At 40.1% G+C, this 16,413-nt stretch overlaps 2 protein-coding genes across 3 annotated transcripts; one reads left to right on the top strand and one right to left on the bottom strand.

Moving 5' to 3' along the window:
- Positions 1–13: 13 nt before the first annotated feature.
- Positions 14–6,379, bottom strand: rad9a (RAD9 checkpoint clamp component A). Its single transcript, XM_049585603.1, has 12 exons — positions 6,046–6,379; positions 5,859–5,929; positions 5,656–5,729; positions 5,487–5,535; positions 4,059–4,173; positions 3,779–3,878; positions 3,284–3,387; positions 2,602–2,708; positions 2,290–2,354; positions 2,098–2,196; positions 1,020–1,275; positions 14–481 (listed from the first exon to the last, which is right to left on the bottom strand). The coding sequence occupies exons 1-12, from the start codon at positions 6,077–6,079 to the stop codon at positions 371–373; spliced, it is 1,185 nt and encodes a 394-aa protein (XP_049441560.1). The 5' UTR covers positions 6,080–6,379; the 3' UTR covers positions 14–370.
- zgc:113229 (uncharacterized protein LOC550612 homolog) lies at positions 5,813–15,504 on the top strand. 2 transcript variants are annotated; one of them, XM_049585602.1, is made up of 8 exons: positions 5,813–5,936; positions 7,601–7,923; positions 8,224–9,081; positions 9,168–9,313; positions 11,904–12,303; positions 12,465–12,579; positions 12,702–12,916; positions 14,603–15,504. In XM_049585602.1, exons 3-8 carry the CDS (start codon positions 8,224–8,226, stop codon positions 14,852–14,854), a joined length of 1,986 nt encoding a protein of 661 aa, XP_049441559.1. In that variant the 5' UTR covers positions 5,813–5,936; positions 7,601–7,923; the 3' UTR covers positions 14,855–15,504. The 2 variants fall into 2 exon arrangements, with proteins under 2 accessions (XP_049441559.1, XP_049441558.1); XM_049585601.1 differs by having other exon boundaries at positions 7,601–9,081.
- The last annotated feature ends 909 nt before the right edge of the window (positions 15,505–16,413 follow it).

The raw sequence follows: 16,413 nt of genomic DNA on the forward strand, positions 1-16,413 counted from the left end.
TGTGAAATGTGTTTCCTTTATTTAGAGGAGCTTTTTTGTTGCACCTCGATCACAAACCAAACAGACTTTGAACCAAAGTAAACAGGAAGTGCTTCATGTCCAGTTTCACATAATCCCATATTTTGAAGTCCACCATTATAGCTCAATAAAATGAAACATTAGCAGTGGCCATGCTGTACACCGTCTTTGCATATTTTTGACCACGTAAAAAAAATAACCTGTGTACAACACTGGTACAGGCTGGTAAGATCATTCAAGGTGTCCATTTCTTTTCTAGTCCTGCAGGTGGCATGTGTTTAAAAGTGTTGTAATGCACACTTTAAGGTCCAGTCCATCTCCCTGCTCTCATCCATCAGCACACTGCCACGCTTCACTGTGCGTCATCATCACTGTCACTTGCCAACACTTCCTGAGTTGTCACTGGTTGAGTGGTCATCTGAGAGGACGGGGGAAGCACCGATCCAAAGAACAAGTTGCAGAACTGTGAGAGGAAAAATAGAGAGGAGTATTATGAGGATATGTTTTATTTTGAATGGAAACACAACTGATCTGCAAGCCAGTCGATTGTTACTTAAAGCCTAATCCTGATGTTACCTGGATGAATATCGCAATCATTTGCTCCAGTCATAGATGTCTCTAACTGGAATAATCTTGTACACCTTGTCTGAGATCAGCTGTATACTTTGTAAAATCCTACGTCAACGGACATGACATGACAACAGTCAGGAAGAAAACGTCTTGGAGGCTGCAGCAGGCTTCGGTAATTGTTTTGCATGGAAACTCAAGGCATTCTCATCTAGCTGTCAGTGTTATGGTGCGTTTAAGGACCTGGACTAGATGACACCATTTGTAATTAATTGTTTTCATAGTTTGATTGATTGATCAGTTACCATAAAAGCACATACACAAATGGACAGCTACAGTATTTCATCTCCTTCCATTAAACATTGATCCACCAGCTTTTTTCCATTTTGACCCTTTTAATCAATTAATTTATGAATGTGACAACTAAACCATACCTTCTTACTAGGCGGTCCACTTAAATCATCTCTTTCATCTTCCTCTTCCTCCTCCTCCTCCTCCTCACTGTGTAGCCTTGTTCTGTAATTGGCTGCAGCGGCAGTCTGTTTTAAACACGTGGAAGCAGCTGACGGGGGTGTGGGCGGACCTGCGGCTGAGGGGCCTGGCGCAATACTGGTATCCATGGCAATGAGGTAGGAGTCTATGTCGTCATTCATAAAGTCATCAGGAGGGGGCGGAGGGGATGAGTGTGCTCTGAGAACACAAAGACAAATATGACATGAATGAGAGGGAGAGGTAGAAATGTCTCTCTGGCTCCATATTTAGCTTCAGTGACAGTGACAGCGCAGGTAGTTACGTCTGAATAGAATGTACAGAACAGATTTCACTGTTCATCTGAACAGTATCTTCAGTTCTGATATAAGGCACGAAATTTTGAGCATTTATTGTTTATTTGTATGTGAAAACTTTTTTGCAATAAACCAGATTTTGATTGTGATGAAGACACAGACAGACACTTTTTCAAAAGTGTGACATATCTTCAACAAGTGACGTCCCGTTTACCCGGACGGGGCTGGCGGGCAAGTTGGAGAAATTAGTGCTGTACACATTTTTGACGGAGGTCACAGATAGTTTAAAGGAGGATTTACAAATACCAAGTTAAAGAAATCCTGACTGTGAACAGCAATCAAAAACCGAGATGTCTGTTACCTAACCTGTGCTGCACTTCTGACAAGTGACGATAGAGGAAGTGCTGAAATTTCAACCTCACTCATATCCTATGCATCACACATGCTACATTTATGACACCTTTACAGTGTAAGATTTTGTCCTATTACACATTTTTGGGAACTACACTGCTGTTTGTGTCAATTCAGTGAGACTTCACTGCCAAACTTAAACTAGACTGAGCCACAAACCAAATTTGCTACAACTGGACAGAAGTGTAGAACACCTGAATAGCAGAGGTTTTACTTTCACGGTGTTCTGCCACCGGTCTTGTCTAATACTGGCTGACAATTACAGCCTATTTCTTCCCCACATCATTTTATGCATTCACATTTGTTTGTGAGTTACCGTCTACTGTTGTTTTTACGGTGGCTGGGGTCATCAGACAGCGTGGCCAGCACAAAGTTCCCCTCCAGGACACTGTCTGTCACTGAAAGCACGACAGGGCTGAAACACACAAACACACACAATGTAAACATCAGTACATCATAGTTACACAAGGCATCAATTATCATCTGTATGTGATGTGAGTATGCTTACCTGCCTGGTTCATCAAAGTACATAGAAATAGGGAGACCTGTAGACTCTGCAAACACCAACAAACCCTGGAGGAGAGATGACATTATGGTGACAACGAGTAAATAAACAAAAGGTCAATCAGAGCATATTTTGTTTGAGTTGTATCCACATGGTTAAATGCGTCTATTGTAAGTCACTCTGGATAAAAGCATCAGCTAAATTAATGTAATGTGAAACTGTCTTGTCCTCTCCCTCTCTGGTAAATTTCCCAATCTTCTCCCCGTGGCCTAATCCTTCTATTCTGTCGCTCCCTCCCTTTGTCCTCTGTCTCACCCGTAACTCCTTCAGACAAAAGGTGACGCTGTTGTGAGCTTGGACGGCGAAATGGTCAAACTCATCTGAAGCCAGACACAGCTCTGTCAGCATGGCCTTCGACTGGTCTGAGAAGAAAACAGTTGGCAAGAGAAACAGAAAAAAGTGAATACGGGACAAAAGCAGAGACAAGTTTTTAAAAAGTACTGTAAAAAATAACTTTTTTTTTTACTTGCAGAGTCCCAAAGACCTCCTCTATTGGCTGATAACAGCCAAGACTACACAGTGCAATTCTGTTGTTCTGCATTTCTACCACACGGTGGCACCACTGGGTTTAAACCCATTTTCTGCATGTTTAATATTCACAACATAACAGCCACTTATTTATTTGCAATACAAAGCTCCTTGGCTTGTTAGAGCTGTGGGATTAGTAAATATTAATAAAAACACTCCTGCTATGCTGATTTTGCTATTTTGTTTTGTCTTGTCTTCTATGACAAAGGTATACTAACTCTGGTTTATTAATGTTTTTACTGAAAACACTATTTGAAACTTTGGTACAAAAACAAGCTTCATTTCCACTAAAATGTTAATCTCCTTAATTTTAGATAACTTGAATATACAGTTCACAAGTTTGTCTAATTTTGTTTAGTAAGTTTGTAACTTCTGGGTGTTAAAAAAAAAAAAAAAACAGAGCCACCACCTTCTTCCTCCACATGGTTCCTGACCCACATCCGTTCATCACTCACTGACACGGTTATTTCTTCCAGAGATGGAGGAAAGTGCACGACAGTGTCCACCAGCAGCCTGAAAGCAAGGGAAGACAAAAAGTGAGCTGTGAGTGAGGAACGACAGGAAAAAGTAAAGCAAAAAAACACACTACTTGTGGGGTTGGACCACGATTACTAATGTGGCGAGTTGACATTTGCCTCAACGCAAGTTCCTCTTTTTGACAACAGATACACAATTTCCCTTAATTTGTAAATGATATTTATTAACTCAAATGACCAACTTTAGTCTAAAAGTATCTGTATCAGCTTTAAACATCACATATTTTTCCAACACTGACCACAAAGCAATATGAAAACCACATATTAACATCACAGAGGGGGGCAGAGGATTTAAGGCAGAAAGAGAAAGAAAGACTGTCAGATCTCTTTTAGTCTTATAACAAAAAATGTAGAATGATTTCACAGACCTGGGATTGGACCTGAATACATTGGCATAGCTGTCTTTATCAAACACTGCCTGTAAGCTTTCACTATCCTGGAAAGACAGGTTATGTGTCTTCGTGAGGCCTGCAGAGAAAATACCAACACCAGTACTATGAATTCACACGTACTAAGAATACAATGCAATGAATGCACAATGTGCTACACTTGCTAAAATATGTGCCACTATAAATAAGACGTAATCCTTTTGAAATCATCTTTGCCAAGGATTGTGAACAATTTGAGCAGGAAGTGAAGCACCGATACCGTGTTTGCAGTGCAAGGTGAAGGTGAGTCGGTTCTTCTGCTCGTCCAGCTCGATGTGACACTTTTCCACAGTCTTCTCCAGAGTCGCTATAGACCTGAACACGGCCTGCACACTCTGACTCACACACAGAGGAACATAACGAGGGGGAAAAAAAACACAAGGGACAACATGACAACATGCACTGAAATATTCTGGTATTAACCCAATTAAGCTGATACTCTACACTGAAGCTGCCATGACAGTAACATTTCAGTCACATATTAGGACATCTTAGACATGTATGCACCTTAAATTACTCTCTAAAACTATGGAGGGGTGAGGGAATAAGTCTAAACACCCAGAGTAAGTAGGCATTTTACCACTCCCGATTCCCTTGTCACAAAGTCAGCAGTTTGGTAATCTCATGGCCACTTCAAAAATTACAAAAGTGGTGTTCATTTGTGAAAGTTATCTTGCTGAACAAAAAAACGTGTCAGTATCACAAACGTTTGTTTGCCACAGAGCTTATTTTCTGCAACCACACAAAATCTAGTGGGAAAAATCCCACTGGGTTTTTGCTGAGGGAACCAGGATGATGCCAACTTCTGAGTCGACCTACAACAACAACAACAACAACAAAAAAGTCATCCCTGCGGCACTCTATAACTTTGCTTTTGCTTTCTGTGATACTGCAATTTCTTGGTGGCACATGCTCTGAATAACTGCCACGTGCAACTGTTAAAATAAGGAAGTACAGATGTTTTGCAAAATTTCAAACAGCGTTTGAAGTTGAGCACTGAAAGGACACTCAGATTAATTCCTTAAGCCAGCTTGACTCTGACTCATGTAAATGGCATCAGTGATTCCCAACCATGGGCGGTGCCGGTACTGCAGTTGCAAGGGCATAAATTAGAAATGACTAATTAAATTGTGATGTAAAATACATGTGTGTGTGTGTGTGTGTGTATTTCAGAAGAAAAACACACAAATAGGATTACAAATTGGTGTGATATTGATTTTCAAAACATTTAATATGACAATAACTACCAGCCAAACAGGACATGCCTCACACCTTAACATTATATAGTGTGATCAAGAGAAAACTAGTGAGTACACAAGCAGAGAAGTCGAAATAGATAGCAGTAAGAAATAGATAAATGATTGAAACATCCAACTTCTGCCTCACAAAGTGGTAAGGAATACAGGCTTGACCAAACCTAGACCAACACTAAACATGGACAGCTCTTGGATCACTATGTCTTGTAGGAAAAAATATTAATATCAAAGGACAGGTGGTTGATGAAGGAGTACTTGACAGGGCTTTGGGTGTGTATCGTACACAAAAGAAAGTTGGGAACCACTGATATAGATGATTACAGTCCTTGTAAAGGTATTTGACTGTATAAAGAATTAGATGAACCATAGTTAATCTCTTTCTCTCACCACACCTTTATTGCCATCTTGCAGCGGAAGGCGTGCCCACTGGGAATGGTGTACCTGCACAAGAAATGGGATGGGAAGCTGGCATAAAGCTCCTCCAAATGACACACCAAAAATGTGATGTTCACTGACTCTCTCACACACTCAGTATATTTAACACACGCATTCAGTCTGCACCTGCTGAAGAAGAGTGGTGCGAACAGGAAGCAAGCATATGCCGACCGAGAAGAGTTTACAGACCGCAGGGCCAGCTACAAGAGAGAAAAAAACACCCAAATCAGTACCATTCATTGACGCAAAGTGTGCACCAACAGGAAGCAACAAAGCTATATGTATGGCAGGAGGAAGTGTTGTTTTTTGACGGTATGAGAGCAGCTCACCCCATCCTGCTGAGGCTCCACATACAGCTCATCACCGATCCTGGACAGAGAGTGGATGGCTTTGGCCAGCACTGGACGGTACACACACACACATACACAACATCATTACTATTAGGTGCTTGTTACTGTCGTATACTAATGTTTTGGTTAAACAATTAGGCGTGAAACAGCAGGAAATGTTTGCTACCTTTCACGTTTCCTCCCGTCACGACGCAGTCCATCTCTACAAACTACATACGACTTTTCCGTTAAGTTAGCGAACTCGGCTAAAAGTTAGCTAAAGCTAGCGGCTAAACACCACCGAGAAGTGAACCAGTGGGGTTTGAACAGTTTGTACGGAGAGCAGAAATCCCTCTAGTGCCGAAAACATATTCCGTTCAGTAGCAGCTGTATGTCTACGGTTTATTTTCTACAGCGACTCGACTTTGGGACATATTTGCGTTGTTTACGCCGCCATTACCCGCTTCCTCGCAGTTGACTAATCAGAGAGGCTGAAACTGAAAGAGGCGTGGTTTGACCAAACGCATGCGCATTGGGCTTCTGATAGATATCTTGCTTGCAGCTGCATGTCTGTCACAAACGTGGTGAAATATTTACAGTCGGCCTCGTTGTACACACAAGACAGTGTATGAAATATTTATTACGCAATACATGTTATGACTATTATTATTAATAATTATAATTAAATGATTATATTGAAATGCTTTTTGTAAGTATAGGAAAATAATTAAATACACTTGATTATGTTAAAAAATAATTTGATGCATTTTTACACATTGAACTAGCTCCACCTCAGCCAGCAACATCAATACAGCCTGTTGCTTTCACATGAATTCATCAGTAATGATAATCCAGTTATATAATATTCTAATAATAATATACCAATCTGGAAGGGGCCATTCTGCATGCACACTTTTTTAAGTTTTTGATGATAATAATTTCACAATAATTTAACTTGTGTTATTACTTGTAATGCAGTTTTTTTCTTTTTTGTTTTTCATTGTGGCATTGTTACTTTCACTTAAGTAAAGAATCTGAGTACCTTTTCCACCACTGCCTTGTACACAGCTATAAATTAGACAAATTATCCACCTTTGACCAGAAAACAAACCCAAACTCAAAAACTTAATATTTTATTTTGTATATATCATTTGGGATTTATTTTTATCTTTTATTTTCATGCGTTTATAGCTGCATTATTATTTTGTTTTATTTTATTCTATATATTTTATTTTATTTTATTTTATTTTATCTTATCTTATTTTATTTTATCTGATTTTTTAATCTGCTCTTTGTCAGTATGGTAGTTCATTGGAACTTTACTGATTAAATCCCTTTTTTACTATTCTTTTCTACTTTTTATTATTTGCTTTTTATTCCTGCAACAACAGAAAAGAGCTGTTTTTTTCACTTTTACTTCACAAAAAAAAGGCACAGAGTTCATCGAGTTCCTGTAAAAGGGGTTATTCCAAAGTTCATGCTGCCATTTTTTTATTTCTTTCATTCTGAAGACACATGAATAGCAGCTGCTGACTAAAAATGCCCTGTAATTACAACTCAGGGGTCACGGTGGGAAGAAAGAGGGTGTGTGCACATGTGTGAGCGAGGGAGCCAGGGGCAGAAATGGAAAGGAAGGAAGGGCAAACAGAAGATGGGCAGAGACAGAGAGAAAGAGGGAGGGAGCGTCACTGTCAATGCACAATTATCTCACCTCACTGGTCTTTCTCGTTGGTCTGCTTCAGTTTGTACTATCTGAGGAACGCTACCGTGCACTGCTCTCCTCCCATCACCGCTGATGTAAATGGCCGTTGCTGAAGAGGTGTGACTAAAACAACATTTGTGTGCTGAAACCACGAAAGACAGAGACTTTGAATAGACGTGAGAGGACGACAGGCAGGAAGAGTTGAGTGTCTGGCTCAGCTCTGTGCCAAAACTACACAGAAAGAGAGAGTGCTGCTAAAACTTTTGTGGATTATGGAGGAGTGTGACAGCGAAACGTCCATGACAAGAAGCAGCCTGCACAGAGAGAAAGAAGAACTCCTATCCTAACTGAGGAAGTCAAACTGTAAGAGATGGATCTGTCTTTATATTTTCCTTAAGAAACAGTTAAGACAGTAATGGAATAGACTGGAATATGAAAACAGAGGGACACAACCATCACAGGAGGCTTAGAGGGTGACGTGATTTACACGCAGCTCTTGTCTTCTGTCATGGTCTCCAGTTTTGTTTTGAAAGCAACACATGACACAAGACAGTGTGGAATCCATCCCTGATTAATGGACTATATTGTTGTGTTTACATGCAGTCATTGCTGACATGCTTTTCTGTGACCACTGGACTTGATACACAGCACTTCTGTTCCTAGATGTCTCAGTCACGTGATCCAAAAGACTCTCAGGCCTTGCTGCAGTCCATGCTGCAGAGACTAAAGCTCCAGCCAGGAAGAGAGGGCCAGCCATACCTGCACACACCTGTACCCAGCACAGCTGCTTCCACATGGAGGCAAGGTGGAGAGAAAGGAGCCTCCAGCTCTCCTGTGAATGGCTTTGAGTTTGGAGCTAATGGTATCCCCTCTAAAGAGTTTGGGTTCTCCGCTGCGGACAGTAAGTTAGGCCTAAAAGGTGGGGAAATCCAGCAACCAGGTCGTGGCTCTGTAGTGGACGGGGTTGTCGTTTCCTTTCCCTCCCAAAAAGACAACACTGATGGTGGCACGGGTGAGGACAGGGTGTTGGGACAGGTCACGCAGCCTGGGATCACCCCAACAGGAACAGGGCAGCTGTTTCCTGCGAAATCACTTAAGGATGGTGATATCACTTCCTTTGACAGGACTAATGGGGAGAGGGGGAGTTTTGGCAGAAGCTCTTCAACGACAAGGAACATCCCCAGTGACAAAGATGCTGTCACGAACATGGGACAGAATCAGGACCAGTTCCAGGGTTTTACACCCAAAGTCTACACGTGGGCTCTGAAGCCCACAGACACGGGAAGTCAAGAGAACGAAGTGTCGCACATGGGAAATGGAGGATTTGGAGCTTTGGCACAAAGTAAAGACATGCAGATTGTCCCAGCGAAAGGAAGCGCCAGAAGAAAACAGCGACCATCTGAGAATAAAACACGAAGATGGACCCAGATGATCAAGGAGAGATGGAGGGACAGGCCGGGGAGTTTTGGCAAGAAGGGGAAAGAAGAAGGGCGAGTGGACCAGAGGAGTGAAGGAACTGAAGTGAGTGGTGCATTTTGATGATTTTCTATTGTAAAACTTTAAAAATAAACATGTTGAGGTGAAACTGCAACTTGTTTACTTCACAGATTTCACCTCAAAACCAGCAATCAACAATGGAAACTTTCATCAACACATCAAATAAGGAAGAAGAAAGGACCCTCCCATCACAAGACATCAGTGGTCCCAGTAACACCCCTCACACAGACGGCAGCACTAACGAGGGATTTATGAGGTAATCTACCAACAAATTGTCCTAAGATTTAGAAAAAACAAACAAACAATCAAACCACCAGTACTGAAGTCAACATGACACAGGCTCTTATAAAAGTTCTCACAGTCTGGTTGTGTCGATTCGTCTCTCAGCCCTACAACAACATGCTTAAGATATGCAAGGTATTTCTGAGACGTTTCCAACCATAGCTGCGATATTAGTTTGGCCTAATATTTGTGGTCTGATGTGCCAAACACACCCCTGTCACTGATGGCATCTGTCATCAATCATCTACAGTCACACTCTCATTGCGCGCTAAGTCTCATGAGATTTTTACTGCACAGCATAACATAGATGCCTTAGGACGACACATCATCAAACAGATACATGCTTACATAGACAGAGACCTTCTATCACTCTTATATAATGAAGGTTAAGCCTGGAGTTACTCTGTATTTCTCTGCCTTAGTCGGTCTTTTAATACCTTTTGTCTTTCCTACCCTGTCTGTGGCTCTCAACACCAAACCCAACTGCCCTGCTTGCATCAGACGTCAAAATGACGTCAGATAAACATTGGAATGCAATGACGATATTTTAAATGTCTAACAACATTAGAATTTTATGTTGTGTTGGTGTTTACATTGTGATGTTTGGCAGACGGATTTAGTTCTCCATACCTTACAAGTAAATGTCTGTATTCTACGTCAAGATGATGTTGGAATTAGGAAGACATTGGATTTCGGTTACTTTACAAAAAAACTTAAAACCAACAAAATGTCAACATCATCTGTGGTCATTCTACATCAAGTGACGCTGGCATTAGACAATGTCCTGACAACCTAAATTCAGCCAAATATCAACATCGAAAGACGTTGGTGGCCAGCCAGGAAGCAAGCCCGATGAACAGCGCCAGGCTTTGAAGCCAATTTGATATAGCGACCAATCCATGGGAGCTGGCCCAAAAAGAAATTTTCCCAATGGCTTACATTGTGAAAGCGATGTCTGTAAATCAGAAGATGCATTTTTTTGAGTGTCACAATCCCTATGAAATGACTCGTGTCACTATCAGAATTTGATCAATTTGGACTAATAATATTTCGAAGGTCTAGAGGAGCCACATGATTGAATAACTGTATCCCTATTCAAGTTAGCAAAGGGCTAAACCAGAAGTTAGCCGGCTTGGTTGATATAAGTCTGTAGCGTGCTTGCTCTGTGGACTCCACAATGCTGAAGATCCAGGTTTTTTATTCCTACTGAGCAACTTTGAAAGGAATGAACGGGGCCCCACTTCCAACACTGTATCCAGGTCTCTTTATACATCCCTAAACTGAAGACATAAATCTTTGTCACAAATGTATACGGTAGTTTTGTTTTTTAAAAAAGTCTCAGTAATGTCCTCAAACAGCTGGGCACTGGAGTTTTTTGCAAACCTGACTCAAAGATGAGTATATAGTGTATTTTTGGGGACTGTTTTCAGCAGTGGATTAATACACATGTGGTGCCCTAGTGAGTATTTACAGCAGCAGGGCAGTGTATGTGGGAGTCAAAACAAACCACAGTGCCCATGTTCATCTTAACATAAGAACACGTCACCCAGTGTGACAGTGATGCTAAATTGTGTGTTTTTAATCAGGGTTTTTTAACAACTGTGCTTTATGGCACAGAAGAATTAGCTGTATCAGACTTTGGCTTCACAGCACATACAAACGAGTAACACATACAAAGTTTAATTTTTTTTAATATTTTTTTAAAGGCTCAGTAATTTCATAAAACTTGGGAACTCTCGTTTTTTGGCAAATGTTACTCTAACATGAGTAAACAGGGCATTTGTTGGGACTATTTTTTTTTTTTTACAGCGGATTGGTTTGGACCAGTTTTACTGTTCAGAATACAATATAAATATATAAAACAAAGTGTTACGCATAAAATTGAAGCATGACTGATTTATACACTTTTGGTGCTTTCACGAGAGCTTACAGTACTAAATTATTGATTCATCAATACATATTTATTCTTGATATTAAAAATGGTTTCAACACTTATTTTGCGGAATATTGATACACTGACACCAGCTGTGCTTTCTCTCCCTCTCTTATTGTTAAGAAAAAGGTGTTGTTGTCATGTTATAGCCTTGTCATATTAATATTTATTTTTATTGTTTTTACAAAGTGTTATAAAAAGGTAGAGGAAAAAAGGGAATACAAAACAGAATACAAACAAACAGAAATAAGTATATAAAAAGGTCAGGATTGCCCTGATTCTCAAAAGCTATTCATCCCTGTAACATCGTCAGTCACTGAGTCTCTAATCTTGTCGTTTAGTCATTCATATTGTGCTGGTGGTTCTGCCTTAAACCATCTCTTCGTGATGGCCTTTTACAGGGTCATATTAATATTTTAATAAAAATTTAAACTTGTAGGCCCACACTCTAAATGTGTCCCCATGGTATCAAAAATGATATCAAATAATTATATTTTTGAAGGTATTGTATCAAAGTCAGAAATTCCTGCATCGTGACAACACTATACAGCAGCATTAGGTCGTATGTGTGGATTGACTAAAATCAAATATCCTAAAATCTACCTGACTTGACTCTCTTCTCTTGTTCCAGGTCGATGGGTGACTTTGAGTTTGGCCTGGGCTCCTTTAGCTTGCTGGACGAGATAGTCACGGGTCAAGAGTGGGGCAAGTTCCTAAACCCCAACCTATCAGGCACCACAGCCAATCAGAGACCATCAGAATTCAATATTCCAACAAATCCTTATGATAGTGGTCAGTCATCTTCAATTCTGAACCAACACGGCGGTGTGACCAACCAGTGGAGCTTCAGAGGAACTGAGGGGACATCACCAGATTTAGATTTCAGCATGGCACAAATATCACCTGATGCTTTCCAACCTGTCAGCATGGACGTGTCAGAGGGAAAACAAGCTGCGGCTCAGGATGTTCAGGCAGTTCGCACAGAACCCATGGAGCATGGACGTAATCGTAGACCTCCTTCATCTGTACAGGTTAGACATCAATAATAATACATCATCTACTATTTTAACAGAAATCATTCAATTTAAAAGAAGTTCCTCTACACCCAACACCCATGAACACTTTTCCTTAACTCTAATGAAATATACCATCACTAACAGTTGGTCACCCTGTGAACTGTTCTGATTTGCAGCCTGAAGATATTCTGAACTCAGCACTGAAGAAGAGAGTCAGCCTCAGCAGGAAGAGGCAGCATCAGTCAGCTGACAACATAGATGGTGGACATGATGGAAAAGGGGCAGACAGAGGTCAGAGCAACTTTGCACAGTCTCTTGTTTCAGGCACCTAGAAGCTGACAGATGTTAGATGTTGTCAATTGTCAATGACATTATGATCTTTATGAGTTAAAAACTCTGCTCTTGTCTCACAGAGGCTTCCACATCTTCACTGAGGCTAACAAGCAACCACGTGATGGACGAGACGGGAGAGTCACAACATGATGACCTCATGCCTCTACACACCCTACACTCTCCTCCTCCTCCTCCTCTCTCTCCATCCGCTCCCTTTGCTCCTGCACCCCGAGGCGTCCTCAAACACTCCATTTCCCATGATTCACAGTGCTCAATGGAAACAGCAACAAAAAGGGTAAGTTGTGTGTCACACTGCCTCCTTGTGGTATAAAACATAACATCACATATTACACGCTGATTCCTTTTTTTTTTTTTTTTTTTAAATTCCAGCAATGTCTTTATGGAATTCAACAAAGACATACATATACACACATAAAATATGCACATAAAATAAATAAAAATATAAAATTTAAGAATCCTTTTAGGGAGACACACTGCAGTTTGTACATCTTATGCTAATGCAGACGTTTGGACATTACAGAGGTTTATTTATGATATACCCATTGTTTTCTTTGTATGTATGTAGCTACAACTGTGACAGTTTTGGCGTCAAAAACAAAATTTTGCATTGAAAAAGAAACTATTGGCACTGAAAAGGGTCCACTGAAATAAATAACATGGATATTAAAGTTTATGTTATTTAATTTTGATATTCTTTTGCAGTCTGACGCTGAAAAAAGAATGAAAAAAAATAAGATTGTCATTTAAAAAAAAACACATCAGAGTACAAAAAAATCAAAATAAAATAGAAATGATTTTAATGTCTGTGTTTATTTTTCAGTGGATTTTTTTTTTCGCACCAATGTTTCTTTTTTCAATGCTAAATTTGATTTTCAACCGCAAAAATGACTGTCACTGTTCTAGCTCTATATGTATGGGCTGTCTGTCGTTGTCTGACATCTTTAGATAACGTATGAGGGGACCCCAGATTTTGTGAAGGAGTGATTGATTACCCCGATTGAATGTTTTCTTTTCTTCTTTAGGGTAGAGACAGATAATTAAGAAATGTATTAACCCATACTCAATTTATCAGTCTTTTTCAACGATAAAGCAACAACTCCTTTGACCAATAACAGACCTATTTAAAAAAGTTTTCTCCATCTAATGTTATAAATAGGTGGAAATAAAAATAATATAAAAAGCTTAGGGTCTAGAGGTATTTGTATTAACACTGTGACCTGTATACACTCTCTCACTGCCTCTTAGAACTTCTTTATTTTAATAAAAAGACAAGGTTGAAGAGGTCATAAACTGTAGATCTTAAAGTTTCATTTGCAATTTAGATTATTTTAACAAAATGTATTTTTCATACTTGTGCTACAAGGAAAAAAACAAGATTAATTTGTAGACATTTTTGATATCTTTGTCTGCACAATAACATGTATTTTAGACTAAATTGTTTTTTGTTTAAGCATTGGCAACACCTTATTTTGCAGTTTAGTGTTTCCTGAATAATTTTGTAGTCATTTTCAGTGACTGAATGAAGTGTCTAGAAAAGAATGATGTAATCTGAACCTAATTATAAGGGAAAAAATAGAGATGTACATAGGAGAAATTCTTAATTTTAACCCATGTAATTCATTATTATTCTTTAGAAGCTTCAAATATGTTGAATTTACATTTACCTGTAGACAAATTTGTTTTTTGTTATGTCCAGCTCACTAAAATTGGAACTTGGAGCAAAATATAATTGATTGATTGAAAAAGAACCAGCGACAATGTTTTTTTAGAATTAGTACCAAACTACACTCAACACTAACACTGTTAGTAAATTGTTCAGAAATAATAGTTTTCCCAAAATATTGAGAGATTATTGTGATCAATGATTAGAGTAAATATGACATTTTATTAACTACTCCTTTTTGCCACTTTCTGTTCATCCTCCCTTCTCTTGTGTTCCCTTCATCCCACTCTGGATCAGAGGCGAGTCGAGGAGAACAGGCGGGTTCATTTTTCAGAGGAGGTGGTGACCATAGAGCCTCCTGTGCTGGAGATGGATGGTACAGACTCGGAGGAGGATTCAGGAGCAGATGAGGACTCTGTGATAGAGCAGGACAGTGAGGAGGAGGGGCAGGTAGCGATGGAGGAGGTGGCAGCACCAGCACGTCGAGCCGCTCTCCCTGCGTGGATACGGGCTCTGAAGAGGAAGAACACGGGGAGGAAGCTCAGATAGAGACAGTAAAACTGCAGGAACGGGCATCTCTCTTAAAACAAGTTCTTTCTGGTTACTTAAAGCACACCTGTGTCTTATTGGTCCTCGCCCTTCTCCACAACACCACTGTTCAAAATGGTAATTGATCAGCTGTTGAGAGTATTTCAAGACTTTGCAACTACACACAGACTTTCTCTGTTTAGACTGGATTATACACTGCCAGTGTTGCATCAGCTCCTTAAATAATGAGACAGTTTGGTTGCTGGAGTAAATATTCTTTCACCAGCTTTATGCGGCTTTTATCAGAGATGTTGTGTTGCCCTTCTCCTCCTCCTCCTCCACCTCCTCTCACTCTGGCCAGCAGCAGACTGTCTCTGGGTAATGGCTCCCTGTCCGGCCATCCTGGGAAATTAACCCCAGAGGAGTGAAGCGAGTCAGAGCTGAAGCAGTGGTTTCAGACAGTCAGTGGTTTCCGATCGTCTGCTGCTCTCTGTTCAGCTGTTGAAATGTTAAAACCTTTTTTTAAAGCCTTTTTGATGTCTGTATGAAAGTGTTTGTTTAATCTAGAGTCTTTGCTGGCTGCTAGTCTGATACATAAACCCCTGTAAAACTTCACTGTGTTGTTTTAACACTTTGATTTTTGTATGCATTAAACAACTGAGATATAATAATTTAAGTAGTGAACGGTTGTTGTTACATATGGACAGAGTCATGCCAGGGTTTGTCCTGTGTTCCCAGTCTTAGTGCTAAGCGGGTTGAGCAAGTCAAGCATGTCACAAGTCAAGTCATAAAAATGACTGATGATTAAATAAGCTAAATGGGCTGTAAGGCCCAGATGTCATCTAAAAAGACACATTCACAAACCTTTCTTTATGGGTCTTTGGTGACAAATTAAGTTGGGTGTTGTGGTGGTCAGATAACTGATTTTTGAGCTGCAGTCCTTGCATACGACAGTTCTCAAACTAAAACACGAAGGTACCCCTCAGATAGAGTTTTCCCAAAGAGGGTTTATGTCATTTTTGGTAGTTCTTATCACACTGCTGTGTGTTCAGTTGTTCCTTTTTCTCGCAAGTTTGGTTTCAATTAGTTATTTGATGCTGTAAACAGTGTGTTTGATGTCATGATTGACAGCTATCTGTGCCAAACGCTGTGCTCACAATTAATAGCGATGCCTGTGATTGGTCGGACGGGTGTTTGGACAAGAACTTGACATCGTGGAGGTGGCTACTGCACAGACTCTTGCTCCAAAACCCAGTTCAGACCAAAGATTCATGACAGGCAGCTACTTGCAACGCACCGTTATGCAACATTCTAAAAACCTGTCTGTTCACACCAATGCAACTAGATGCAATATGATACACAGAGCCGTGCAATGAGATGGAGTATCATCTCTATGCAACAGCTCTCTGTACTCTGATTTCCAGCTTTTCAGACTTATTTTGTGGCTGAATATAATTTGTAGCTTTTTAAGATATGAATGAGGACAGTAATAATGAGATACTGGCTACAGCTGCATTTGTAGTAGTGATGAAACGGCAAAAAACATAAACAAGATTAGCATCAGATGGACTGTATTCATA

This window comes from Epinephelus fuscoguttatus, linkage group LG9 (assembly GCF_011397635.1).
Source record: "Epinephelus fuscoguttatus linkage group LG9, E.fuscoguttatus.final_Chr_v1".
NCBI lineage: Eukaryota > Metazoa > Chordata > Actinopteri > Perciformes > Serranidae > Epinephelus > Epinephelus fuscoguttatus.

What these genes read in the sequence shown, in the direction of transcription:
- rad9a (XM_049585603.1), bottom strand. Translation starts at nt 6,079, where the DNA reads ATGGACTGCGTCGTGACGGGAGGAAACGTGAAAG. An exon ending in TGGAGCCTCAGCAGGATGGG is followed by an intron (nt 5,730 to 5,858) that starts GTGAGCTGCTCT and finishes TCTCTCTTGTAG; the next exon opens with CTGGCCCTGCGGTCTGTAAA. An exon ending in GTATTCAGGTCCAATCCCAG is followed by an intron (nt 3,388 to 3,778) that starts GTCTGTGAAATC and finishes CCTTGCTTTCAG; the next exon opens with GCTGCTGGTGGACACTGTCG.
- zgc:113229 (XM_049585601.1), top strand. Translation starts at nt 8,224, where the DNA reads ATGTCTCAGTCACGTGATCCAAAAGACTCTCAGGCCTTGCTGCAGTCC. An exon ending in ACTAACGAGGGATTTATGAG is followed by an intron (nt 9,314 to 11,903) that starts GTAATCTACCAA and finishes CTCTTGTTCCAG; the next exon opens with GTCGATGGGTGACTTTGAGT. An exon ending in TGGAAACAGCAACAAAAAGG is followed by an intron (nt 12,917 to 14,602) that starts GTAAGTTGTGTG and finishes ACTCTGGATCAG; the next exon opens with AGGCGAGTCGAGGAGAACAG.